This window comes from Balaenoptera borealis, assembly GCF_965194805.1.
Source record: "Balaenoptera borealis genome assembly, chromosome: 14".
Taxonomy (NCBI): Eukaryota; Metazoa; Chordata; class Mammalia; order Artiodactyla; family Balaenopteridae; genus Balaenoptera; species Balaenoptera borealis.
The window spans coordinates 51,570,177-51,597,230 of record NC_138875.1 but is presented as its reverse complement, the minus strand read 5'-3'; the positions used below and the strand labels follow the sequence as shown (position 1 = coordinate 51,597,230).

General features: G+C 47.0%; 2 protein-coding genes and 1 long non-coding RNA gene across 4 annotated transcripts in view; 1 reads left to right on the top strand and 2 right to left on the bottom strand.

The window, feature by feature from the left end:
- Window positions 1-409: 409 nt before the first annotated feature.
- LOC309610603 lies at window positions 410-3,530 on the bottom strand. The gene is made up of 2 exons (XR_014234076.1): window positions 2,373-3,530; window positions 410-1,547 (listed from the first exon to the last, which is right to left on the bottom strand). It is a non-coding gene; the product is annotated as an uncharacterized lncRNA (long non-coding RNA).
- A 100-nt stretch (window positions 3,531-3,630) lies between these two features.
- Window positions 3,631-25,091, top strand: RMC1 (regulator of MON1-CCZ1). The gene is made up of 20 exons (XM_082353563.1): window positions 3,631-3,877; window positions 4,571-4,647; window positions 7,112-7,196; window positions 8,050-8,106; window positions 9,234-9,320; window positions 12,787-12,927; window positions 13,236-13,339; window positions 14,921-15,010; window positions 15,102-15,207; window positions 15,959-16,070; window positions 19,307-19,351; window positions 19,604-19,657; window positions 20,288-20,416; window positions 20,905-21,011; window positions 22,804-22,923; window positions 23,236-23,313; window positions 23,614-23,718; window positions 23,805-23,873; window positions 23,962-24,187; window positions 24,926-25,091. Exons 1-20 carry the CDS (start codon window positions 3,776-3,778, stop codon window positions 25,003-25,005), a joined length of 1,974 nt encoding a protein of 657 aa, XP_082209689.1. The 5' UTR covers window positions 3,631-3,775; the 3' UTR covers window positions 25,006-25,091.
- The window catches only part of NPC1 (NPC intracellular cholesterol transporter 1), a 48,641-nt gene continuing 46,375 nt past the window's right edge, over window positions 24,789-27,054 (bottom strand). For both annotated transcript variants that reach the window (XM_082353491.1, XM_082353492.1), the window contains 2 exons: window positions 26,197-26,359; window positions 24,789-25,592 (listed from right to left, as the gene is read on the bottom strand). In XM_082353491.1, the coding sequence (XP_082209617.1) occupies window positions 25,510-25,592; window positions 26,197-26,359 (246 nt within the window). In that variant the 3' untranslated portion in view covers window positions 24,789-25,509. The remainder of the gene's footprint in view (window positions 25,593-26,196; window positions 26,360-27,054) is intronic.

The following is a 27,054-nucleotide window of genomic DNA, read 5'->3' as shown; positions in this document are numbered from 1 at the left end:
ACGGTGGCTTCTCTTGTTACAGAGCACAGGCCCTAGAGCACGTAGGCTTCAGTAGTCGTGGCACGCAGGCTCTAGAGCGCAGGCTCAGTAGTTGTGGCACGCGGGCTCAGTAGTTGTGGCTCACGGGCTCTAGAGTGCAGGCTCAGTAGTTGTGGCACACGGGCTCAGTAGTTGTGGCGCAGGGGCTTAGTTGCTCAACGGCATGTGGGATCTTCCCGGACCAGGGCTCAAACCCGTGTCCCCTGCACTGGCAGGCGGATTCTTAACCACTGCGCCACCAGGGAAGCCCAAAAGTGAATTTTAGAGATTAAAATTATTCTGATTTGTATAATGAAGTTTTATTTTTCTTTGAAAATCAAATTGAGCAGAGAAAAAGTGTGGCAGCAATGAAAAGACACCAACACGGAGGTAGAGCTTTGCATCCCTTCTTCAATTTAATCTTTAAAAGAAACAATGCAAACAAACTGTTACACAAATAACTGAAATGAGGAAGGAAACATTTACCTAAGTAACAAAGGAAATTCACAGAAAGAACTTGCTGGTAACAGAAGTAATTATCAGGTGTGGGGGTGAGGGGACGCAAGACAAAGAAGACTCTCCCGATTCTAATGCTGGCCCGATTCTAATGCTGGCCGGTCATTCATGGTGATTTCCAAGCTGATGCTGGGTACTTAACAGATTTGAGTCCCAGTAACATGTGGAGCCTCAAAACTCTAGAAATGTCTGCTGGTCCATTTTTAAAGAGTCTTGTTGTTTCCCAATGAAAAGATAACTTTTTTTAATCTGGGAAGAATAGGGAATCCTATGTGAGTATGCGACAAATATTCAAGTTGTCTGTAATGCTGAACTCTACAGAAAAAAGTAAGTTTGCGACTGAAAGAGATGGAGAGGCAAAGACTTGGTTTGCCCAGGGCATTTCTGGGTCCTCTGGATTCTGTGTGGCCTGCAGTGGCTGCCCACGTGCTCAGCATTTCCCGGGCCACAGCCACTGTCGAGATCACTGTGTTCCTGGGCCTCTTGCCCACAGCCGGGCAGACCTCAATGCTGCTTGCAGACCCAAGGTAAGCTGCACAAAAATTAAGCCTCGTCTGTCAGGAGCAAAAATCTGCCATAATCGACTGCAGCTACCTCTCAGGGAAAAGGGGTAAGATGCCCAGAGTCAAAGAGACACGACAGTCTTTTCAGAGCAACCCTCATCCCCCAGCCCCCCACCCGCTGCCAACACAGTGCACTACTGCCTCCCTTGCTTGTGTTTGGCCAACATTCCTGTGGGAGTTGTGTTCAAAATATGCTCTTCTGTGGAGAAGCCTGGGTTCCCTTGGGAGCCCCTTCAATCTCCAAACTTTTCTCATTCCTAATTGATGGCCTGTTGGTGTTAAGGCATGGAGATGGTGAGAGAGGGGGAAGTGACCAGGAGGAGTCCAGCTTCTTGGCTTGTGCAACTGGACGGATGGAGGTGCTGTTACCAAGGCTGTTAGCCCAGAATCACACCCCTGCCCCTCCCTCGACAAGAAACCAATTACTCGTATCTGAGTTTCAGGAGAAAGCTGCAAAGAGAAAAAAAACAACTGGTTAGAACCAACTAGGCCCAAGATGGCGGCAGATTTGACTTCCTGTGGACCTTGAGCCTCATTACCTGCTCATGATAATACGTTAGCTAAATGCCACGCCCACCAGCAGCAAGACAGTTGACAATTGCCATGACAACAACCGGAAAAGCCCACATAAGGACTGAGAAGGAGATTTGCATCAGTTCTGGGTCCAAATAAGACCCCTGTTCTTTGAATAACTCATGAATATTCCTCCCACTCTTTCCAATTCCCTCCCTTTTACCTCAACCCTTCTATATTTTTTGGTGTCTCTGCCCAAATTGGGTTGAGAAGTTGATTTGCAAACTAGGTTCTTGCTTCTCCATTCTCTGGCCATTGAATAAAGCTTGTGCTGCTCCAGTCTCAGCATCGGTTTCACTGTTGGCTACACGAATCTGATTGGAAAAAGAACCTCTGTGGTCAAGACAAGGGGTCTCACACGGGCTAGGACCCTGGAGTGGGTCGTCAACCAATTCGGTAACAGTGCTGTTTACTGGGATAGGGGACCCTTAGAGAACACCCTGGTGGGGGTTGATCAGGAGTTTTATTTTAGAGATGTTGATTTCCAGGTGCTTTGAAACATCCAGGGGGAGATGAGGAAGTAGGCTACTGATATAAGGGCTGAGAGACTGTGATACAAATGACACAGCCCCTACTCTCAGGGATCTCACAGTACAACAGGAACAGATTATAATCAAATAAATACAAAAATAAATATCAACCAAGTTTAAAGAGAGTGAGGGAGTGATTAAGAGGCACTGAATGCTTCTGGGAAATACATACAATGACTGAAAAATCTCACGAACATAGTGACATGGAGGTCTCTGGGGACCCCGATGAGAGGTGTTTTGTTCAGATTGATGGGCAGCATCTGAAAAACTCAGGAAATATGCATGAGATACTATTATCTGGGTACTTCGGAGAGGAGCTTCAGTAGGGGATATGGGGGAGGGGGGTCTATCCCAGGAAGGCTCAGTAGGGTCCTGCTCGGGAACATTTTCAGTGCTCTCTCTGGCCGACTTCCCAGCGCCTTTGTCAAAGCGGACAGCACCCGCTTCCTGAAACAGTCTCCACACTCAGCTCCAGAAACAACCCTCTCCCTGGTTTTCTGTCTACTTCTCTGGCAGGCTCTGCTTGTCCTCCTTTGCGGATTCCTGGTCCTGGCCTCTAAAGGCTGGTTGTGTGTGTGTTTTCCTTTATGTCCCTGTCTCAGGTGATCCCACCCAATTCCACCGCTTCAAATATTCCAATGACTCCCAATTTCTAGCTCCAGTTTTGTCACTCTTCTGATGAGCTTCAGACCTATATATCCATCTGTCTAGCTGTCATTTCTCTTTGGATTCACATGTTGAAAACCCAACTCTTGATCTTCCCCACTTCCCTGCCAACTTCTCAAGCCTCTGTATCTTGGAGAATGGTGCCAAAATCCACCTGGTTGTCGAGAATGGACACCTAGGGCGTCATCCGTGATCCTCCCTTCTTCCCTCCCATCTCTCCTATCTCTTGAATGAGGAGCTACCCCCACCTACCCCCACCCTCCCCCTCAACTATCAAAGCCATCAAAAGAGGCTTTCAGACCTGCAAGCTAAACTAGGTTTCCCTGTTACAAGCTCACAGCATCCAGGTGCTGACCACAGTACTGTTCTCCCTTACTAAGCTCCCTCAGAGGCAGGCTCAAGAAGCCCTCCCAAGAGAAAGAATGAGCTTTCCCTAGACCCGGGGGCAGCCTTGCCCCACGCGAGCACGCGGCCCTGAGCAAGCCTCCCGGAACGGAGTGGTAGCCAGGCCCGGAACGTGTCAGCGAAGGTGCAGCTGGAATCCAGGGCGCCGACACCCTCCCTCGGCACCCGACAGCCTTCCGGGTCACGCCTCCGCCCTCCGCCCTCCGCCCGGTGGGCCGCACTGGGACCCCGCCCTCCCGGAAAGGGGAGGAATCGCGGAGAGCAGGCCGTGGTCTCGGCCGGTGGGGGGGCGGGCGGTGGGGGCCCCGCCCGGGGCTAGGGGGCCGGCGCCGCGAGTCACGTGCCGGAGGGCTGGGGGCGTGGCACCAGGAAGCGGCCTCAGCGCCCGCGAGATCGCCGCCGCCGCCGCCGCCGCACGGCCGGACTCCCAGCGCCGGGCGCCGCTCGCTCAGCTCCACGCTGGCGGCCGCCCCCGGGCCCACCGCCGCCGCTGCGGCGCCCGCCATGGGCGAGGAGGACTACTACCTGGAGCTGTGCGAGCGGCCGGTGCACTTCGAGAAGGCGAACCCGGTCAACTGCGTCTTCTTCGATGAGGCCAACAAGCAGGTGCGGGCAGGCCCGCGCCCTCCTCCCCCGCGCGGCCCGGCGCGCCCTGCCCGCCGCCCCCGGTGGCCCCGGGTGTCCCGCGCGCTGGGGCCGGGAGCCCGGGGACCAGGCCTGGGGCCTCTCCTGCCGTGCGGGCGCGGGATCCGCGCCAGTCCCTTCCTGTGGGACCAGGCTCCGCTGCGGCCGGGGCTTTCACCCCCGAAGTGACAGCGGGGCGGACCCCAGCCCCCGCGCCGACGCCGCGCCCCTCGGCCAGTGTGGTCAGCTGGTAGCACTCCGGTGTTTCCTCGGCTCCTTTTGTTGTCTGTATTTGTCATTAGTTTCCTTTGCATTCAAAGATTTAGACGTTGAGATTTTCATTATTCTCGGAATTTTGTAAAGGGGCGGGGTGCGGGGGGCAGCGGGGCGGAGGAGCAGGGTGTGCGCAAGTGCCGCGGCGGCGCCTTTGCCGAAACGGATTAAAACTTGTAGCCTCGCTCGGCGGGCTGCTCTCGGAATGCGAGACTTTTTTGGTCTCTACTCTCTTGTTTCTGAAGATTCGTGTGGACGCCAAGGCTCTGCAGTTTGCTATGCGTCACGTTAGTTTAGTTGAACCAAGGGTAGGGTGTAGCAGAAATCATCGTTGCAGGTTGGTATGTGTCTAAAGCCTTTCAAAGTTCGGGCCGTTAAAACGTTGCTGCTTTTCCCTCTCAGGTTTTTGCTGTTCGATCCGGTGGAGCTACTGGAGTGGTAGTTAAAGGCCCAGATGACAGGAATCCCATCTCATTTAGGTAATGATTGTATTGACGTTTTCAGAATATTTCAGCATGTAAACAAAATGGTGTTTTTCTGTTTTCATTCAGAAGATTTTAAATTTTGTCCTTGTCTCCCCTAAGAGGGCTGAAGTGTGGGGCATATCCTAGTCTGTAGGAAAAGGGAAGCAGACACCTGCTGTGCAGTCTTGGTGGCACATCTTAGTACCTCCTGCAGAGTGAATGTGTGGAGGCCTTCCCTGTTATTTTGGGATCCAGATACTCCAGCGCAGGGCACCTACTTCCTGGCACTTGAAATTAGCCGGTCAGTGCGTTGATGTGCCTATTTCCGGCTTCTTGAGAGGAGGGACTTCATTTCCTCTTTCGGCCCAGGGTCTTTGCAGAGCGTTTGGGAGGTGGAGGAGATTCCTAGGTCAGTGTTTCCCATCTAATAAAGTGCATTAAAATCTCAGCTTCCACTATACTTAAGGGGAATGAATAACAGCCTCTTTTACTTTAAGAGATATCTCAGTTTGGATGATAAAGTATCTGGTCACCTTAACTCTTGATTACAGAAGGTGAAAGTACAGTGTAGGCCCTCATTTTACATTTTACAATTGGCTTGTGTAAATAGGAAACAGTTTTTGAAGCAGAAAATGAATCCGCCTCTTTTTCTTTGATCATCATTTGTTTGGAAAACACTGATTGCAGCCCCTGTGCTGGGCACCAGGTGTGGGAAGGCTTTGAGTTAGCTTGGCTCCCTTCTGGAAAAGTCATACATTTAGTGTGGGAGGCAGGTGAGTGGACTCATACTGTTTACTGTGGTAGGTGCTGTAGTAGTGCTCTGTTCAGAATGTGGCCACAGAGAAGAGATGGACATTTGTCTTGGTATCGCCTGGGGAAGACCACTGCCCAGGCGTGGGAAGGCCTCAGAGTGGAGCGAGGCTTGAAAGAGAAGATTCTAGGTAGAGAAGAGAAGAGGCTTCCGGATGGAGAGAACAAGAAGGCATGCAGGCACCGTGTTGGGGGGGACTCCGAGTCTGTGTGACTGAAAATGAGGTTTCATGCAGGGAAGGGGTGGGTGGTGGTGGTGTGACCTCTGGCAGCAGTCAGCTATATTCTGCTGTGGATTTCGGGCTTTATCTTGTTCCTGAAGGTAAAGGTGGGGCGTGGCGTGATGAGATCGATGTTTGGAAAGGGCGCACTGTTGCAGCCTTGAAGCTTGATTATTGGGAACCTGTCAGTCAGGGATCCCATTAAGAGACAATTGCTATAATCGGAGCAGGGCGGGGAAGACCAGCCTGAAGGCACTGTAGACCAGCAAACAATAGGCACTCAAAGGTTGCTTAAGAAGGTCTGGGGTAAAACTTGGCAGGTCTCTTGGGTGTGGAAAGTGAGGGTGAGGCCATGATCCAGATTAAGGGGCTCAGGAAGGCTTGATGGGGGGAGATACTGAACTTAACCCTCTTTTTAAAAAACATCTTATTTACTTTTAATAGCTTTATTGTGGTCTAATTATCATTAATTGTATATATTTGACATATGCCACTGATGAGTTTCGACACGTGTATCCATGAAACCATCACCAGTCAGGACAGTGAACATCCCCTTTCCTCTGAGAGTTTCCCCTGTGGTCCATTTCTTGACTTCCCATGTAACGTCCGATTGAGGCAGTTGTGAGACCCGAGGTGGAGCCCACCTGGCGGTGCAGCCCATTAGGTACTGGGTGGCGAAGAGTAGACTCCTTTCAAAAGCACTGCTGTACTTCAGGCAAAAATAAGTAAGTAAATAAATATTTCACAGCTGCCAGCATCTCAAAGAAAAAAGAAAGTGCTGCTGTGAGGGAGATGGAGAGGGAAGGCGGCTGTGTGGAGGTTACTGCATGGGTCTAGACTTAGTTACGCCTAAAGGGAGGCTCAGGTGAAAGTGCAGTGTTCTCAACACCTCAGTCGCTTGTTACCTGCAATTCTGTCGATTTCTCCCGCCACACGTTGCCAGTTGGACTTTGTTGTTTGAAAAGCGGTCCTACTGATAGCGTCAGAAACATAGTTTTAATTTTAAACTAAGATTTGCTGCTTCCTGAATTTTTTTTGTGTGTGTGTGGCTGCGTTGGGTCTTCGTTGCTACACGCGGGCTTTCTCTAGTTGCGGTGAGCGGGGGCTACTCTTCGTTGCGGTGCATGAGCTTCTCACTGCGGTGGCTTCTCTTGTTGTGGAGCACGGGCTCTAGGCGCATGGGCTTCAGTAGTTGTGGCTCGTGGGCTGTAGAGCACAGGCTTGGTAGCTGTGGCGCACGGGCTTAGTTGCTCCGCGGCACGTGGGATCTTCCTGGACCAGGGCTCGAACCCGTGTCCCCTGCATTGGCAGGCGGATTCTAAACCACTGCGCCACCAGGGAAGTCCCTTCCTGAATATTTAACTTGTCTTTTTTCTTTTCACAAAATGATAGATGCTAGAATGCAGTTTTGAAGTGTAACTCATAACCTGCTCTTTCTTCTTTTAAAGAATGGAGGACAAAGGAGAAGTGAAGTGCATTAAGTTTTCCTTAGAAAATAAGATCTTGGCTGTTCAGAGGACCTCAAAGACCGTGGTAAGACATATCTTTAAATACAGTATGAAGAAAAGGACATTAGAAGTACATTTGGAAGAGAATGAATTGCAAAGTTCCAGTGTGACAGGAACCATTTATTATTTTAATGTCATGGAAGCTGTAGTTATGCTGCATTGTATTTGAGCTTTCGGATTCTTGAAGGTGAGAAAGACATTTAAATGGGTAAATACTTATGGGTTAGTTTGTCATTTTTTACTTAATTTTTTTTTTTAAAGTAAGTTGGAACTTCAGGTATCTTTTGTATTGATTGACAGCCAGCACCATAGGTTATACGAAGCATATCTTTGGCGACTTTGTGAGTTAAGCTTACCCAAGTAACTCCATTTATTCACTTCTCTCATCTTTGAATGCTCAACCTAATAGGAGCAGATATTCAAAGCTGGAGCAGCCTGTCGGCATTTTAGTCTTCATAAATCTTCACCATCGCCATTCATGGAGTAGAGGAAAAGCCGTCGGGAAGGAGGCAGAATCCTGTTTCCTTCTGTCAGTATTAATTACTAAAATTTTTGGAAAGCCCCTAGTAAAATACAGCAATCCATTTCTCTGAAATCAACCATTTGAGGAGTGAATTTTCAAAATCGGTTTCTAAACCCTAACAGTATTTGGATTAACTCATTTAAAAAAATTGAATTGTCGACCTGCTGCTATTAAGGGGCCAGATTGTCCAAATCAGTCTTTTTATTTTAACCCTGTCTTTGGGTTTTGTCAGGTTTTTTTTCTGATCACTTTTTAAATTTATTTGTCTTTTTCTCTTGTCTCATTGTATACCAAAGTAGGTCGGCAGTATGCTGCCCAATCCACATTTCTCCTCGTGTGTGTTTTTGTTTTCCAGGATTTTTCTAATTTTACCCCGGATAGTCCTCAGCTGGAGTACACTCAGGAGTGCAAGGTATGGGCCTGATCCTTTCCCAGCTGGTGAGCGTTAACTCCGGGGGTAGAGGCGCAGGGTAGCGTGGTAATTTAGAGCACGAACTTGGAAGCAGGTTGTGCTTGAATGCTGGGATCTGCCTCATGTTGGCTCTGACTTTGGACACTTCGTAAAGTTTTTAAAGCCTGTTTCTTCGTCTGTAAGATGGAGCTGGAAGAATTAAATGGATGCAGGATGCTGAACACCGAGCCACGTCAGCACTTGGTGGCTGTTGTCTTCCTGTTGCCCCTGCCCTTCTCTGCTGGGCGGCGATAGCAGCCTCTTTGGAGGTTTTTGGAAAAGGAGTTCTTTTTCCCTTTTTCCTGACGATGTTTTCTTTTCTCGACTTGTGCTCTTCGTGTCCTTCCTCTTCCCTCCGCCCTCCCTTCCTCCCCTCGGTGGAGATTCTAATCCGTTTTAACTAGATTTGCTGGCTATGCTGAACTAGGCTGGTGGGGGCTCAGCTCAGCGGGCATCGCGGCACCCGGGAAACCCGCAGAAGTGCAGGTGGATAGGGTATAGCTCTTTCATTTTTGTGACGGTTTTGCTGACTGGGGATCCAGGTGGGTCCCTCAGCAAGGAGGGGCCCGTCTGCAAACGCCTGAGCCCCTGGCAGCGCTCCAGGTCCTCTGTGTGCAGCAGAGCCCTGGCCCTGGCCCAGCTGCCCTTCGGCTCCCGGGCTGCTCATCACCACGTGACCTGGGACGGGGCTCAAGGCCTCCAGCCCCATTTGGGGCAAGAGCCACGGAGAATCTTTAGGCCTTTATACTTTTATAACGCCAGCCTTTATGATGTGTTTGACTCAGAGTGTCAGCTGGCCTTTGATTCCCAAAGTAGAGGTTGGTATCTGTGAGTGCTTGGCAGTTGCCTTTCCCTCTGTCGCGTTGACGAGAAGGACTTCAGATTCAAGTGCTTCAGTGAGGCGTTACAGGTGAAAATCTGGGAACGGTGTATTTAAAAGAAAGTTTGATTTGTTCATAAGTAATCAAATCTCGGTAACTTTTATTAAAGAGCAATACAAACAACAAGGTATTTTAAGCTTTTGAACAGAATTATACATACATTTTTTTTTCTTTTAATTAAAAAAAATCTTTTACGATTCTTTTCAGACCAAGAATGCCAACATACTAGGATTCTGCTGGACCAGTTCTACTGAAATTGTCTTCATCACAGATCAAGGAATCGAATTTTACCAGGTACTATATCACTTACGTGTGCTAGAGAAAGGTCTGTGATCATGTTTGGCCGCCTTTTGAATTCAGCACTAGGTAGATATTTTGAGATTCCAGAGCTTTAGTCTTTCGTTTGGGTTTTTATTCTTTTTTTCTAATTACAAGTAATACATGCTTTTTGTAAAACATTCAAACGTTACCAAGATATATGGAAGGTAAAAGTCCCCCACAGTCCCTAGAAGTAACCATTATGAACCATGTGATGCATGTTCCTCCATTTCATTCCTACACAGGTAGCAACATTTGTTTATTTTACAGAAATGGTTATATTGTATATAAACTTGTGGCTGGCTTTATTTATTTATTTATTTATTTATTTGCATAGCTGTCCCTTAGACATCTTTCCATATTTGTTCTGGCTGGTATTCTGTTGTGTGGACCTGCTACAGTTTAACCAATTCCTGTTGAACTTCATGCTTGTTTTCATTTTTTAGTGATTACAAACAATTCTACAGTGATTTCAAGCAGTGAAATGGTTTGTAACCATTGTTTTATATTCTTAGGTGAGGCAATTGTTGGAAGGGAAATAGCCTAGGTACAAACATCTAGAAAGCTGAACAGATATCACTATATTTCTTCTAGAAGTTGCACTCTCACTAGCAACGTAGGAATCTCCATTTTCCAAACCTTTAGCGGAACTGAATGTTATAAGTCTGTAGACATTTGCCAGTCTGAGAGGTGGAAAGCCATTTTAATTTGTATGTTTCATTACGAGTTAGGTAAGCATCTTTTGTGTATTGTACATTTGTGTTTCCTCTTGAACTGCCTCTTCCTCTTAAAAAGAATTTTTTTTAATTGTGATAAGAAGCACATAACATGAAATTTACCGTCGTAAGTGTACAGTTCATTAGCATTAAATATATTCACATTGTAGTGAAACAGATCTCTAGAAGTTTCATCTTGTAAAACTGAAACTCTGTACCTATTAAACAACAACTCCCCCATTTCCCCTTTCCCAGTCCGTGGTAACCACTGTTTTCCCCGTTTCTATGAATTTGTCTGCTTTAAGGACCTCTACCTCGTATAAGTGGAATCATACAATGTTTGTCTTTTTCTTGCTGTCTTATCTCACTTAGCATAATGTCCTCGAGGTTTATCCATGTTATAGCATGTGTCAGAATTTTCTTCCTTTTTAAGGCTGAATAATATTCCATTGTTATACATACACCACATTTTGTTTATCCATTCTTCCACTGATGGACACTTGGATTGCTTCCATTTTTTTGGCTATTGTGAATAATGCTGCTATAAACACGAGTGTGTAAGTATCTCTTTGAAACCCTGCTTTCAGTTCTTTTGAGTATATACCCCTAAAATGGGATTGTTGGATCACATGGTAATTCTATTTTTAATTTTTGAGGGGTTACCATACTGTTTCCATACTGTTTCCAATGGCAGTTATGCCATTTTACATCCCCACCAACAGAGCACAGGGTTCCAGTTTCTACACACCACCAACACTAGTTGTTTTCTGTTTTACTGATAGCAGTCATCCTGCTGGTTGTGAGATGGTATCTCATTGTGGTTTTGATTTGCATTTCCCTGATTAGTGATGTTGAACAGCTTTTCATGACTTGTTGGCCATTTGCATGTGCTCTGGACAATGTCTATTCAAGTGCTTTGTTATTTGGATTATTTCTTTTTGTTGTTGAGTTGTAGGAGTTCTTCATATATTCTGGATATTAACCCTTTATCAGATAGATGATTTGCAAATGTTTTCTCCCGTTCCGTAGGTTGCCTTTTCACTCTACTGATAGTTTACTTTGCAGCTTCCTCTTTATCTTTTAATATGTTCTAGCTGCCTGACCTATTGGGAAAGCTTCTGAGATCTCTAAGTGGAGCCAATGTGGAGAGTGTTAGTATTCTTTCAGGTGTTAACTTTGTTGCCCTAACGAAAGCAGTGTAATTTAGAATGTACGAATGGAGGAGATACACCTGTGTAACAGTGTGCAAAGTGAATGTTGTGGTGCTTTGCTGTAGGGCTGTAATCAGAACCTTAGCTGACCAGCAGAAAGAAAGAAAAACTACACAAATCCCATACGTACAGAAATAGAATTTTGTACCTATGATAGCAAGGAAATGACTGCTTGCTTTACAGAAGGGTTCCCTGGGGCAATCATTTAAAAGTATAGCTTTCTGTTCTCAGTAGTAGAAAAGTGTACATTCACGTCATCTAGATGGTTTTCAGATCTTCAAGAAATAAGTTAGAAAGAAAGAGGACTCTAGCACATCTTTATTTTATTGTACCTGGATTATCGAGAAACCCACGCCCCCAACCCCGACTTCCACGTCTGTTCTGCAGGGCAGTGTTCTGGGAGCATTAACATCTTGGGGCTCTATTCAGCGTTCCTTAATGTATCAGAAGATTGAGAGTATATTTTAAATGTGCCTTGATTATAAAATACTAGGTTTGCATGCGGAGTCTCAGGAACACGTCTGTTAGAAGAAGGGAGCCCCTCCCAGCCGCAAATTGAGCCTGCAGGCTGGGTGGTGCCTGACTTGGTACACGTGGCTCCAGGGGCGTGGGTTTGTTTTGACCGTTTCCATGACGAGTGAGGATGCTGCTCCTCCCTGCCCTTTGGTGGGTGGTGCCTGGGAATGAGGAGGCTCGGCCCTGGCCTGCAGTGAAGTGGGCTGCCTAGGCCGTCACTGGTGAGGCAGGTCCCCTCGCCTCTCCGAGCCTTATTTTCTCCCCTCAAATTGGCCTAATGATGCCCAGCTCTCAGCGTTGTGGAGAGAGTAAATGAGCTAAGATTTGGAAGCGCTAAGCACAGGGCTGGATAAGTGGTAGCTGTGATAAATAAAAATGATTATTTTTTTCTGTTTAACCTACTGGGTTTTTTCTTCTGCTTTTTATTATTTTCTTCATTTACTGTGTCAGTCTTCAGACTTTTTTTTTTTTTTTTTAATTTATGGCTGCGTTGGGTCTTCATTGCTGCGCGTGGGCTTTCTCCAGTTGCGGCGAGCGGGGGCCACTCTTCATTGCTGTGTGCTGGTTTCTCATTGCAGTGGCCTCTCCTGCTGCAGAGCACAGCCTCTAGGCACACAAGCTTCAGTAGTTGTGGCACGCAGGCTCAGTAGTTGTGGCTCGTGGGCTCTAGAGCGCAGGCTCGGTAGTTGTAGCGCATGGGCTTAGTTGCTCCGTGGCATGTGGGATCTTCCCAGACCAGGGCTCGAACCTGTGTCCCCTGCATTGGCAGGCGGATTCCCAACCACTGTGCCACCAGGGAAGTCCCAGTCTTCAGACGTTTTGCTGTTGTGTTTGTTTGTTTTGGCCAAGCCACGTGGCATGCAGGATCTTAGTTCCCCAACCAGGGATTGAACCCGTGTCCCCTGCAGTGGAGGCGTGGAATCCTAACCACTGAACGACCAGGGAATTCCCCATTTGCTGTATTTAAATGAAGGCTCTGTTTCTTGAACTTTGCATCAGGTGTTACCAGAGAAACGGAATCTGAAACTCCTGAAGAGCCAGAACATCAACGTGAATTGGTACATGTACTGTCCCGAGAGTGCTGTGATTCTGCTGTCCACCACGGTGCTTGGAAATGTGCTGCAGCCCTTCTATTTCCGGGTAAGAGTCAGCTTCCCTTTAAAAAAATTTCCCCTCCTACCTTGTTCCTCTAACATCCTAACTGATCCAGTAACTTCAAAGGGGCACGTTCCTCCAACAAGAGCCTTGCCACTTCCGACCACTAGAGGGCACCCCGTACCATCCCATCACCGCCGAGAATGAGTCCTTCTGGGGACAGGCCCCTGGGACCCTGGAAAGAATGGAAAGACATAGTGCGTGTATATCCTCAATGATTTGATGTGGGGAGTGCTAAAACATCAGAGGGGGTTTAATAAGCTTTTCTTAAAACTTTTTTCTTCCCCAAACAGGCTGGCACTATGTCAAAGCTGCCCAAGTTTGAGATCGAATTACCAGCTGCACCTAAGTCAACTAAACTGAGCCTCTCAGAGAGAGACATTGCCATGGCGACGATGTATGTCTGTTCTTTGAGAGAATTCCTTCTCGTAATTGCTTTCAGGGATATCATGATAGAAGAAGCATGTTGTAAGAACTCCAGGGCTGCCCGTGCTCCAGTAGCCTTGGAACACATGATAAGGACTCCGCCTTCCCTGCTTTGTACCCAGATCTTATGAACGTAGAAAGCCCGTCATCTTCTTGACATTCTTTTTTGATTTTATTGACTTTGTGATCTTAGGGAATTTTTCACCATTCTAGTCTGATAAAATGAGAACACTGAACCGATTTATTTCTTAGGTTTCTTAGTTTTAGAAATTTCTTTTCAGTCTGTGAGTCAAAGCTTATCACAGATTATTTTTTAGCTAAAATATACTTGTTCTAAAGAAAAACATAGTTTACATTTTTGATCTAACAAATATAGACCTGAATTACTTATGTAGGAAAGTATATTTTCATTTGGAAATGCAGATATCTCAAATTTTAAAACTTTATTATGAAAGTATCAAACACACAAAAATAGAAACTGATACAAAGAATCTCCTATATACCCATATTCAACAAATATAAACAGTTTGCTCCTAAATTACTTGTGATTCTTCTATGGCCTAAAACAGTGGTTTCCAAACAGTAAAATTTTTTAGCATTTAGAATGCTTTTTTTTTTTTAAGAAATCTGCGGCATCCTGGTTTAGAAAAAGATAAAATGAGAACAGTCCTTGCAAAGGCGGAGACCCTTCCCCCAGTCTCCTCCTTGTCCCTGAGGCAGCCCCAGCAAAGTGTGAACTCCTGGAATAAAAATGTACATGCAGGAACTGGTCACGGCAACATTTATCAGATGAGGCTTAAAAATCAAGAGTGATAATATTTTCCTGTGATTAAGGAATGTACTCATTATATAAAACTGGGAAATTACAGAAAGTTAAAAAGAAAATGGACTTAGCATATTACTCAAGGGCAGCTATTGACAACATGTATTTCGTTCCAGTAGTTTTGGACATTCTTCATAAGTCATTCTGCAGAAGTTTGTGTTTTTCTTTTGAAATATTGTGATCAAGCTATATTTAGTTTAGTTTTTTTTTTTTTAATTTTTTAAATTTTTGGCTGCGTTGGGTCTTCGTTGCTGCACGTGGGCTTTCCCTAGTTGTGGTGAGCGGGCTTCTCATTGCGGTGGCTTCTCTTGTTGCGGAGCACGGGCTCTAGGTGCACAGGCTTCAGTAGTTGTGGCTCATGGGCTGTAGAGCACAGGCTCAGTAGTTGTGGCGCACAGGCTTAGTTGCTCCACGGCATGTGGGATCTTCCTGGACCAGGGCTCAAACCCGTGTTCCCTGAACTGGCAGGCAGATTCTTAACCACTGCACCACCAGGGAAGCCCAAGCTATATTTAGTTTTGCATCCCACCTTTTCACTTAACTTTATAATAGGCTTTTTTTTTTTTTTAAACTAACTGCACTGTCTTTGTAAATATTTCTTTTGGCTGCAAAATACCCCATTAAGTGAATATCTCTTAATTTACTTAACTATGGCCTTATCACTCTGCAGTTAGAATGGAGGGACGTCAAACAGCCAGCATGACTTTCGTCTCTTTGTTCTGTGATTAGATACGGACAGCTATATGTTCTCTTCCTGAGGCATCATTCTCGGACCTCCAATAGTACTGGAGCGGAGGTAGTCCTATACCACCTACCACGGTATATTTAATGCTTTCTTCCCTCTTCTCCGATTGTAAAATATGAATTAGAACTTGTCGATCTATGTTTTGACCTTTCTGTTGTCCTACAGAGAAGGCGCCTGTAAAAAGATGCACATATTGAAGTTAAACCGGACAGGGAAGTTCGCCCTGAATGTGGTGGACAACCTGGTGGTGGTTCATCATCAGGACACGGAGGTATGAGTTGGTGGGGGGGGGGGGGTCCTGCTTGAAGGAGCTGTGAAAATGGATACAATATTCTGAGAGAGACGAGAAAGTGCTTTTTATGCTCAAAGTTTTGATCTTCCAGGTGGAAATGGGTTTGGATTTCTAGATGGTTTAGGAAAACCCTACCAGTTGATTAGCATAATTAAACACTGTTTCACAAAGTAACACATGTGAGGAGATTGGACTTTGGAACAATTGTTCGGTCGAATCATCTAAGCTGGGGATTCCCTGCCGAGCCCGCGTGTTGTGGGAGCACATGAGCCCTGTACTTCCTGTGTGAGTGTAGATGATGACGGTTTTGAGGCTCTGTGGCCACAGAGAGAGAGCTAGAATGATCCTGCTGCTTCCACCCCATCAGCTGGGTGTCTGGTGGGAGACAAGCCACTTCCCTCCTTGCCTCCTGGAGGCTGGTGACACCCGTATCGATAACTAATAAAGATGTTGCAAGTTAAAGTGAAAAAGATCTGTTCAAGTCACTGGAGCTCTTCAGAGGCAGCATGTCATAGATTCCAGGAATACTTCTGAGAGCCGTAGACATGTACAAGAGAGCTGGGATGTTCCAGCAGGTTCCTCCTCAAATAAGAGCCAGCGTGCAGGGGTGGAACGCAGGCACGGGACTCCTTCAGCTGATCCGAAACAGCAGATGTGAGGTCACGAGAGGGACGGGTGGAACGGTGGTTTGTCTGGGCTGGTATCACAGTCTTGCCTTTCTCCCCCGCAGACATCAGTGATATTTGATGTCAAGCTGAGGGGGGAGTTCGATGGCACCGCTACCCTCCATCACCCGGTGCTTCCAGCTCGATCCATTCAGCCCTGTCAGATCCCTGTGGCAGGTAAAAGGGAGTCTCCGTGTGTGCATGGAAGGGGGAGCAGATAAAGGGCTTCCCAGATCTGTTTGCTTTTGCAAGGGGTGATTTTGGGTTTTGTTTTGTTTTTTAAATGATACTTCTGCTGATTCTTTAAGCTAAAATTGTGTTCTTATGAAAGTGTTTTTTAATTTTTTGGTCCTGTGAGATCTTAGTTCTCTGACCAGGGATCAAACCTACGCCCCCTGCAGTGGAGACGCAGAGTCTTAACCGCTGGACCGCCAGGGAAGTCCCGTGAAAAGTGTTTTATAAGAGAGAAGAATCTTCCTTTGAAGAAAATAGAATGATTCTCTTCTTTGAGCTTTAAAATGGAGAGTTGTGATTACACATTGAAGCCCAAAGATTTTTTTAATGTTGAATAAGACCTTGACATTTCTGTTGGTCTGTGCTCTGTAGCCCTGAGGTTAAATTTGGCTGCTTATGGCTGTTATTTTAACCTGGGATCACTTTTCCTTATCTTTTTCACATTCTGCATCATAATTATAATAAATACTGCGTTTTCCCTTGACTGATGGTCACAGTAAGTACTTAGGCTGTGGTTCTGAGGTTATTCTGAACCACTCCTCCAACCTGAAGAGGTGGCAGTAGGAAGTCAGAGAAGAGACAGGGTCAGGATTTCAGAAAAAGGGAAAGAAACCATTTGGTTCCTTTTGCTTTTTCCCAATGTAATCGATTTTAAGGTAGAACTCAAATCATATTCTCTTCTTTTCAAGGAGACTGGAGTCTAGAGTAAGCTAGTTGAAGTTTCAGTGTGTAAACCGTAGTCAGATGGTACACATTTGGAACTCTGGGAGGAGTGTTTTTTTTTTTTATTTTTAAAATTTATTATTTATTTACTATTTTTATTTTTTTTGGCTGTGTTGGGTCTTCGTTTCTGTGTGAGGGCTTTCTCCAGTTGTGGCGAGCGGGGGCCACTCTTCATCGCGGTGCGCGGGCCTCTCACTATCGCGGCCTCTCTTGTTGCGGAGCACAGGCTCCAGACGCTCAGGCTCAGTAGTTGTGGCTCACGGGCCTAGTTGCTCCGCGGCATGTGGGATCTTCCCAGACCAGGGCTCGAACCCATGTCCCCTGCATTGGCAGGCAGATTCTCAACCACTGCGCCACCAGGGAAGCCCCGAGGAGTGTTTTCTTAAAAGGAATCCCCATCAGATAGCTTTGGTGTGTCGGCCTCGCCTGCTGGCAGGATGTCCTTGTACCTGTCACAGGGAAGAATCAGATCAGGCTCTGGGTGATAGTTTAGCAAGAGCACTGCCTCCTGCCTGCCCGCCCAGTCTTGCCAGATCAGCCAGAAGCTGAGCAGAGTTTGAGAATAAGCTACAGTGGAACCTTGAACAGTGGGGTTAATCCACATATAATTTATGGTCAGCACTCCATAGACGAGGTTCTGCATACAAGGATTCAACCAACCACAGTGGTTTTTACTGTTGAAAAATATTCCTGGGCTTCCCAGGTGGCGCAGTGGTTGAGAATCCGCCTGCCAATGCAGGGCACACGGGTTCAAGCCCTGGTCCGGGAAGATTCCACATACCATGGAGCAACTAAGCCTGTGCACCACAACTACTGAGCCTGTGCTCTAGAGCCCGTGAGCCACAACTACTGGAGCCCACGTGCCATAACTGCTGAAGCCCGCGTGCCTAGAGCCCGTGCTCCAAAACAAGAGAAGCCACTGCAATGAGAAGCCTGCGCACTGCAACGAAGACCCAACACAGCCAAGAAAAAAAAAAAAATCCCTGTATAAGTGGATACACGCAGTTCTAACCCGCCTTGTTCGAGGGTCAGCTGTAGTTTGCACATTTGATTAGGTCTTTTGGCCCTCTCTGTTCTTTCCAGCTTCTTCCTTTTCCCAGGGTAGTGATGTTTAAAAGAGTAGATTGTGTCAAGTGATTGGCTTGTATCTGCTGCTCACTCAGCATGAAGGTAACTGCTGGCAAATTGGGGAAAAAACAACTCTAAACATTCCAGCCCTTCAGCTCTGTTCCAGTTGTTTAGGACCAGTAAGAAGGTAGCCAGGTTCTGATTGGTTGTTTATATAAAGCAAAGGCCAGGTGTGGCTAAAACAAGAGCCCAGAGATTAATAAGAATTCAAGAGTCCATGAATCTCTGGGCTTCTAGAGTGGGTTGGCAAAGCGTTTTTTGTGGTTAATGACTTTTTGTTTTTCCTGCTAGACTCCAAGCCCCTCACAGGTTTGTAGCATCTTTGTATCTTGCCCCCCTGAGCTGTTGCAGGTGTGCTGTCACAGGTGCGCTGTCGCAGGTCAGGAAGAGCTTGTTGGACTATTTTGAAAGACGAGACCAGCAACTTGGGGAAGAGCCAGCCTCCCTTGTTTCCCCTTCTGGTTTTGGTCTGTTCGACCACTGGCTCTCGAGCTGGCTACACATTAGGATCACCTGGGGGGCTTTCAAAACCAAAGCCACCTGGCTCTCACCTGAGTGCATTAAGTCAACGTGATGGGTAGCCAATCAAGGCCCACGTGTAGGACCCTCACTCGTAGGTTCCAAATGCAAGTGTTCTTTGCCTCAGCTTGTCTGGTCTGGCCCTGTCCTCTACTGGGGGGTCTGTGGAAAATTACCACCTTTTCCAACCTGCCGATTGAAACCTATTTTCCGATTGTACCTGAGTAGTTGGAACAGAACTAGGATAGTCATGTTCAGTTTGTAGGCTGCATTTCTCAAGGTCACAGCAGGCTTCCCCCACAGACATACACACTCGAGCAATGTCACTGGTAGTTGTGAGTCCCTGTCACGTGAGGGTTTTATGGGGCGGGGGGTCTGCTTCCCAGGTGAGATCTCTGCCTGGACCTACTCTGTGCAGTGGAGAATTGAGCTCATTATTTAGATAATTAAGCCACAAAACACTTTATTTGAAATAGTCTCAGTGAATTATCTGAGTATTTGATTCTGAATCACCCAGGTGAATTTCTCAGTTCTTTAATGTGCATGTGTGTAAAAAAGAAAACGCTGTGAATTGAACCTTGACCTGCTTTCTCCTTGGCGAGACATCTTCGTGGATGGTTCTCGACTTCCCCCTTCCTCCTTATAGGTGTTATCAGTGGGACACGACAGTTCCCTTCTTCGTTATTTAACTACAGTCGAATGAACGTTTACTGAAGGAAGTATTAAGTGTTACCTTTACGTCCCAGTATCGGCAGCACCTTCTGGCTGCGTCACCAGCCCTCACACACACGCATCTTCTCTCTTTGTAGGTCCTGCTCCCGTGACCAGCCAGTCCCCCATCCCGTGTAAACTCTGTATCCTTTCCAAAGGCCTTGGCTGGGCACAACAGGGGAGCTGTCACCTCTCCTTACGCTGGGGTCTAAGGGTGGTCCGAGCCCCCGGTCAGGCGTGAGTAATGTCGTGGGAAGCGCCTGTGGGGTTTCCTTCCCGTCGAGGGCCGGGCACCTGGGGCGGCCTCAGCAAGCAGGGTGGAAGGATGCTAATCGGGGCTGGGTTTGCCTTTTGTCTTCATCTCTTCCTGGTTTAGAATTTCCTATAACGTGTAGATTCTTCATCCTGGATTGTCTTTCAACCTGACATCATCATCAGTGCGAGCCAAGGTGGGTCGGGGTGGGGGTCACCCTGTTAGAAAGCTGTGCTTGCTGACGGTCTCCCGTCCGTCTTGAGGGGTGCCAGCCCTCGGAGGGTTGGGAAAGGGGTCTCAGATCATTTCCAGTGAAGCCTTTGGTTCTTCTCTTCTGGAACCCCAGTTGAGAAGGGCTCTGCCCGCCTGCCCGGCAGTGTGGGTGTCAGGAGGTTCAGGGCTGGTGGATGGCTGAGTTACGGAGCTCCTTTGGGAGCCTCAGGAATTGCCTTTTGACTAATGAGCCAGAGCAGGAGAAACCGGAGCCCAGGACCGAAGTCCGTGCCCTGCAGACACCCGTTCTCCCTTCAAGGTCAAAGGGGATTGGCCAGGGGCGGGGAGGGGTCGCCCGTCTGTATGCAGTAGACACTCCGCGGGTACACGTGGAGTCACTCTGTGAGGAGTCAGCCGACACGCAGAGGTGCTTTGGCTGCCACTCCCACTGTTGTCAGACGTGTCCTGAACATCGCAGCCTGTGCTTTGGTGTGAGAAGCAGCCACTGGCTGTGCTTTGCACCACTTCCCCCCATGAATGTTGAGGGGAACCAGCTTTGGGGCTTTTGTTTTGGTTTGCGTCCCACTATTAAATTTGCTGCCTCTCAATCCAGGTTACCTCTGGAACCTCCAAGTGAAACTTCAGCCCATAGTAAACCTCTTGCCAGATAAAGGAAGGCTCATGGACTTCCTCCTCCAGAGAAGGGAATGCAAGACCGTCGTCCTGTCGGTGTGCTCGCAGAGTAAGTGGGGTCCTCACCCTGCGGTCTGATTCCTGACACTGCCTGTGCCGCCCACCGGAAGATGGGCCACATTTTTATCTTGTCTGCAGCCGGTAGGCTCAGTGACAAGTGGATTATTTAACCCCCTGGAAAGGCTGCTCAGTATGAAAATGACTTGTCTCTACATTCCCTGGGTAAAGACTAAATAAAGCAGACCTGAACATGGGCACACATGAGGGTAGAGGCTGCCCTCCCCAGCTTGAAAACAAACCTTTTTCAGAATCCAAGTCACTCACGACATTTATACCTACTTTGAGAATCTTCTGACGCCCTCCGTAGCTACGTTAGTAACCGGCAAGGGCTGGCGAGTGCCCTTGGGTCCCGGTCTCTACAGCGTTTCTCTGAATGCCCTGGTGACCCCCGGAAATGAGTCATTTCTCTCACAATGTGTTTAAGTTCTAAAGTTGATGCAAGGTTGGCCAACATGTGTGAACCTTGACTCCTTCCAGTGTTGACAGAGTCAGACAGAGCAACGCTGCCTGTGATAGCCACTGTTTTTGATAAACTCAACCAGGAGTATAAGAAGTACCTGGACGCCGAGCAGAGTTACACGCTGGTAAGTTGTATGTACGTCATGAGGGCCTCCTCCCCACCCCACCCCGGGTATCTTGTCTGTGTAATTATAACGCAAGATTCTGACAGAGTGACACCACTGAGGTTTGCTGTGTGCCAGAGGGCAAGGTGGCCGGCCGTAGGGGAACGTAAATCCAGAGTCCCTGTGTCCCATGAGCTAGAGGCTGAACATCACTTAATGTCTTCACCTTCTTTTGTTGTTTTTTTATATATATATATTTTTAATAGTAATCTTTTATTTATTTATTTATTTTTATATTTATTTTTGGTTGTGTTGGGTCTTCGTTTCTGTGCGAGGGCTTTCTCTAGTTGTGGCAAGCGGGGGCCACTCTTCATCGCGGTGTGCGGGCCTCTCACTATTGCGGCCTCATTTGTTGCGGAGCACAGGCTCCAGACGCGCAGGCTCAGTAGTTGTGGCGCACGGGCTTAGTTGCTCCGCGGCATGTGGGATCTTCCCAGACCAGGGTCCGAACCCGTGTCCCCTGCATTAGCAGGCAGATTCTCAACCTCTGTGCCACCAGGGAAGCCCCTTTTGTTGTTTTTTAAAAATATTATTTTTTTCTTTTGGCTGTGTTGGGTCTTCGTTGCTGCACATGGGCTTCCTCTAGTTGCAGCGAGCGGGGGTTACTCTTCATTGCGGTGAGCGGGCTTCTCATTGCGGTGGCTTCTCTTGTTGCAGAGCACGGGCTCTAGAGCGCAGGCTCAGTAGTTGCGGCCCAGAGCATGGGCTTAGCTGCTCCGCGGCATGTGGGATCTTCCCGGGCTAGGGATCGAACCTGTGTCCCCTGCATTGGCAGGCGGATTCTTAACCAGTGCACCACCAGGGAAGCCCTCTTTTGTTGTTTTTAATCAGTGTTTGATCTTACACGTAGATAGCTCCTTGGTCTGCCTTTATTTTATGGATAAGAAAATCAGTCTCAGTTTGGTTATTTTATATGTCTTTCTGCCAATCCAGAGCCTAGACTCAGTAAATCAGAAATATAATCATTTTGCCACTTGTTCTTCCTTCCCTTTGAGGATGTAATAGCTATAAAAAATAAGGCGTGTCCTGGCATTCAGTCAAGATCCCCTTAGGACTGTGATGACTGAGTATTAGCACTGTGCTTTTCCTATAGTAGGCTCAAGTGTTTGTTGTGAAGGGCTGGAAGAAATTAACATGCCTTATCAGGGTCTGCTGTACTGTTTCTTATTGTACCTTCTGAAGCTAGAAAGAAGTTCAGGACAAGTGGAATGAATGATTCCACTTCAAGAATCTGATTAGTCTGAAGGCTAAAAATGGAAGTGGTTTTAAACAATAACAAAAACCCCAGAACGCCCGTCCCCTTTAGCTACTCAGGGATAACCCAAATGCTAGATGGTCTGTGATTAATAAAATTAGGGAGTTATTTTAAGAGGTTAAAAAAGTGTCTCCCTGGCAGTCCAGTGGTTAAGACTCTGAGCTTCCACTGCAGGGGGCGCAGGTTCAATCCCTGGTCGGGGAACTAAGGTCCCTGCATGAGGCGCGGTGCAGCCAAAAATTAAAAAAAAAAAAAAAGTCTCGATAAAACTATGACTTAGGCTTTTTAGTTCATCCGTGAACACTGGTGTATCTCCTGACCTCCTAAACTCCTCCCCGGCCAGCACAGGAAAGAGTTTTGTCCAAGTAATGAAATAAGTGTCATCCTCTGCTCACGTCTTAGGCTCACAGCATCTAGGGGTTCAGTCTTTTTGGGTTAGCTGCGAACACGCCATTTCCCGGAAGACGACTGAGGTCCCGTTTGTGATATATTGTGCAGGCACTGGAGGCGGGGCAGAGCCGGAGCGGCCCGCTCCTCAGGAGGCCGGCGCGCACCCAGGCCGTGGTCGACCAGTCTGACATGTACACCCACGTCCTGTCGGCGTTTACGGAGAAGAAGGTAGGGGAGGCTCGCCACCCCTTCTGGACTGAAGATTCCCAAAACAAAGATCTCATTTGAAGGGGATTGAGGAAAATGAGTAGAACTCAGAATGTGATTAGAGTAACCGGGTTATCTTGGGTGAGGACTGAATGCTCATGGTTTGGCTTCTAATGCTCAGGCCTAAAGATGATCCCCGACCCGGGAGGTTCTGGAGGGGTTTGTGCAAAAGCAGCCAAGTAGAACCCTGGAAGCAAGGGGGCAGATAAACAAGGAGCTGTTACACGGAGCCTCCTCTGCCACTCTGGTTCTAAACACTTTTCCCCTCTGTAGGAGATGCCTCAGAAATTCGTGGTAGCCGTGCTCATGGAATATATCCGCTCTCTGAACCAGTTTCAGATCACAGTACAGGTACCTTCAAGCCAGCGTCTGTGGTCCCATGTTACAGGGGCAGGGGATTATTAAAGTAAAAGCACTGTCAGTACCTTAACTGAGATGACTCTCCGTACGCCACAAGAGTCTGCACACCTGCCTCAGACTCTGTGACCCTCCTCACGTGACCCCATGTTCTCAGGTGGAATGGTCAGTTTCAGGCCGGGTCGGGTTCTTTCGCCCGTCACTTAGAGCAGCCGTGGTCCTCGGCATACTGAGCCTCTAGTCTGTCGTAGTTGAGCGACGTGGACACCGTCTCTCCTTCTGTCTCTGTCTCAGCATTATTTGCACGAGCTTGTCATCAAGACGCTCGTCCAGCACAACCTCTTCTACACGCTGCACCAGTTCCTGCAGTACCATGTCCTCAGCGACTCGAAGCCTTTGGTAAGTACCACCCAATTTTTACTTTTGTGACTTAAAATTTGACCTTTCAACATACGGCAAGTCTAATCTGAAAATGTGTCTTCCAGGCTTGTCTGCTGCTCTCCCTGGAAAGTTTCTATCCTCCTGCTCATCAGCTGTCTCTGGATATGTTGAAGGTAACTCTGATACAGCAGAGTTTTAAACCCCACAGAAGGGTGTTCCTATTGCTTGCACTGACCTGGATTCTCTTTACCTTACTTCTAGCGACTTTCCACAGCAAATGATGAAATAGTAGAAGTTCTCCTTTCCAAACACCAAGTGTTAGCTGCCTTAAGGTTTATCCGGGGCATTGGTGGCCATGACAACATCTCTGCACGAAAATTTTTAGATGCTGCAAAGCAGACTGAAGACCGCATGCTTTTCTACACTATATTCCGGTTTTTTGAACAGCGAAACCAGCGTTTGCGAGGGAACCCTAGTTTCACACCAGGTGAGAACATAGCTGCAGGGAAAAGACCTGGGGCAACCACAGACTCGGACAGTAGCAGGAGAGCACTGGCAGCTGGGGGGGCGAGAAGCCTTTTGGTTTGGAGAACTCTCGGGTTAGTTCTTAAAAAACAAAATTTTGTACCAGCCCGCATAATCCTTAGCCTGTTGTAGTAAGAGTGGATTCAAGGTGCTGATGGAACTGGAGTTCTGCTCTGGAACTGCAGTGGGGTGTCGGGGTGGAAGGCAGGGTAGTCTGGGCCCAGCTCTGTCTGACATCTGGGCTTGGAATGGCCCTTGCTGAAGAATCAGGAACAAGACAGGAAATGGCTGTGGAGGGTTGTAAATGGCCTGGGGCTTGTTGATGTTTTAGTTTTAGGCAGAAAGCATTGGCTAATCACTCTTATCTCCAAAGTTTTGAAATCTAAAGCACCCTCTTCCTTAGGATGGGGAGGAACCTGTAACTCTTTCAGGGCTCCCAGCATTTACTGATCACCCTGCTTCTCCCCTGTCTCTCAGGGTAGATAGAGGGCAGTTTGCTGGGGGCTGTAAAGGTTCTGTAATGGCACGAGCTGGGTAAATGGAAAGGACAACAACTCAAGAGCTTAGGAAAACAAAGTATTTTATGAAAGAAAAATAAGTTAAAACCCAGTATCCACATCTAGGAGCTGCAAAGTGTTCATTCTCGTTTTCCTCCTTTCGTGCCTTGTCTAACGGATTAAATCTGTATTTTCCTTTATAGGAGAACACTGTGAAGAACACGTTGCTTTTTTCAAACAGGTTTTTGGAGACCAAGCTCTAATGAGGCCTACGACGTTCTGAGGTCACTTGCTAGTTTTTTTTTATATATATATATAAAATGTGTACAAAGTTAATTTATTGCGTTAATAAAGCTCTTTAAACTACAAGATGTTATAATAAAGTATATCTACGACATCCTCAAATGTTACTAAAAATATGGTATAGAACTTGTGTGATGGCTTACTCCTACAAAAGGAGAAACATTGCATTGATTGGCCTTTAGAAAGTGTCAGTGAGCAGATAGCAGCCTTCCCAGCGTCCCCTTCTGCCTGCCCGAGAACCAGGCTTCGTTCCTGGAGAACCGGAGGGCGCTCCAGCGTCTTGGGGCTGCCTCCAAGCTCAGTAATACTCCTTCAAGGCAGAGTCTGCATTCCTGAGTTTAAAAGCGCTATGGCCGAAGCTGCTGCTGTTAAATAGCCTGACATCTGCTCGCACTCAGGGTTCAACTGAGCCTTGACAATGCAGCTGCTGTCCAGTGGTGAACCGACCAACTGACCTGCAGAGTCTCCGAAGCCCGTGAGAGAGCTAGAAATTGAGAAGCTGCTCTCGCTCTGTACCTCTGTATCGCTCCTGAGCGGCCAGACTTCTGGCTTTACTTATCGATGGTCCTGTGAGGGATAAAAAGAATTAACTTTTGGATCATTTCTTTAGGAGAAAAGGAGATAGTTTCTACTGTAACACAACTTCCTGTCCCCCAGAGATTAAGGGGGGGAAAAAACCCCTCATTTTCTTAATCACAAAGCTATAAATCAAGCAAATTAGTACTGTTCTTTCAGCCACAGGTCATTTATAGAAGCTGAAGTGACCACAGAGGTAAAAAGATCCTAAGGAGAACTCCAAATTAGAGATGAACAGCAGAGGCAGTGTTCTGCTAGAACAGCTAATGGAAATGAAAGCTGTTCCAGGGCACCGCTGGGCTGTGGCTGGACTCGTGTCCTTCACCTCAGCAGGGAGGAGCCCTGGGCTGCTGACGCACAAACTCACTTCCAATCTGACGACGCGAGGCCTCCAGTTTTCTAATGAAGTAGTATGGACGAACATGAAACCCCAGGATTGGAGTTCTTCTCTTAGAAGTTTTTTTACTCAGTGTTATTTATCAAATGACCATCAGTATAAGTACATTCAAATACTTCAAAAGAATGTTTCAAGATATCCTTTTCCTTTAGTATCATGCTTCCTCCATCCTACTAGGTTAAAAATAAAAACTCTTACCTATGTAACTGAGCAAGACAGGGAGGAATATTAATCCATGAGTGGCTCCCAGTAAGACCATAGCTAAATACATCCTGAAGTAAAATATCTGGAAAATTTGAGATTTGGCAAAGGCCAAAACCATAATGCCTCCAAATTTTGTTAGTGTGATTCCACTGAATACCTAAGAGAAGAGAGATGGGGTTAGAAACAACTTTTATCAACCTGCCATAATTGAACACTTCCTCATAGAGGGATTTCTTAAAAGCCGAGGTCCAAAGTAATGGGGGACCGAACCCTAGCTTTCAGATTTACTGATAAGTAGCATTAGGCTCTGCCTAAATTGTTTTATTTGCTACTTATGAATCTGAAGGGGAAAAAAAAGGTGTAATAAGGGTAAAAGCTGTGTATCCTGCGTAGACCCCATGGTAGCCCTGCAAGTCAATCAATGCCATTTTTCCAACAGCATTATTGTTCAATTAAGGTATGTACTATTTTTTTAGACAATGCTATTTATCACACACTTTCTGTTGTTAACTCTGTAACAGTGTTGTGCGGTGGTAAAGTAACTGGTTGATAGTTCAGCCCTGTATCCTGGTTTAGCCTGAGAAGATTCTCCAAATGTGAACCACAAACTGCACACCGGGCTCCAAGCATGGCAGCTCCCCTGCTTTTCAACACACATGGCTGGCCTGGGTTTTAAACGGCTCTCAAATCAAACTTCTCTATTTTCCTGCTTCAGCCATACTGTCGTCTGCAAAGGAGTCTCCAGCAGTAACAGTTCTAAAGAATTTCAGGGTGGAGCTCTATGCAAGATACAGCTATTTCATGAATTGCCTGAAAACTTGTAATCCTTAGGAGCTGCTGCTAAGTAAAAGA

What these genes read in the sequence shown, in the direction of transcription:
- RMC1 (XM_082353563.1), top strand. Translation starts at nt 3,776, where the DNA reads ATGGGCGAGGAGGACTACTACCTGGAGCTGTGCGAGCGGCCGGTGCAC. An exon ending in AGAGGACCTCAAAGACCGTG is followed by an intron (nt 7,197 to 8,049) that starts GTAAGACATATC and finishes TTTGTTTTCCAG; the next exon opens with GATTTTTCTAATTTTACCCC. An exon ending in TGCAGCCCTTCTATTTCCGG is followed by an intron (nt 12,928 to 13,235) that starts GTAAGAGTCAGC and finishes TTCCCCAAACAG; the next exon opens with GCTGGCACTATGTCAAAGCT.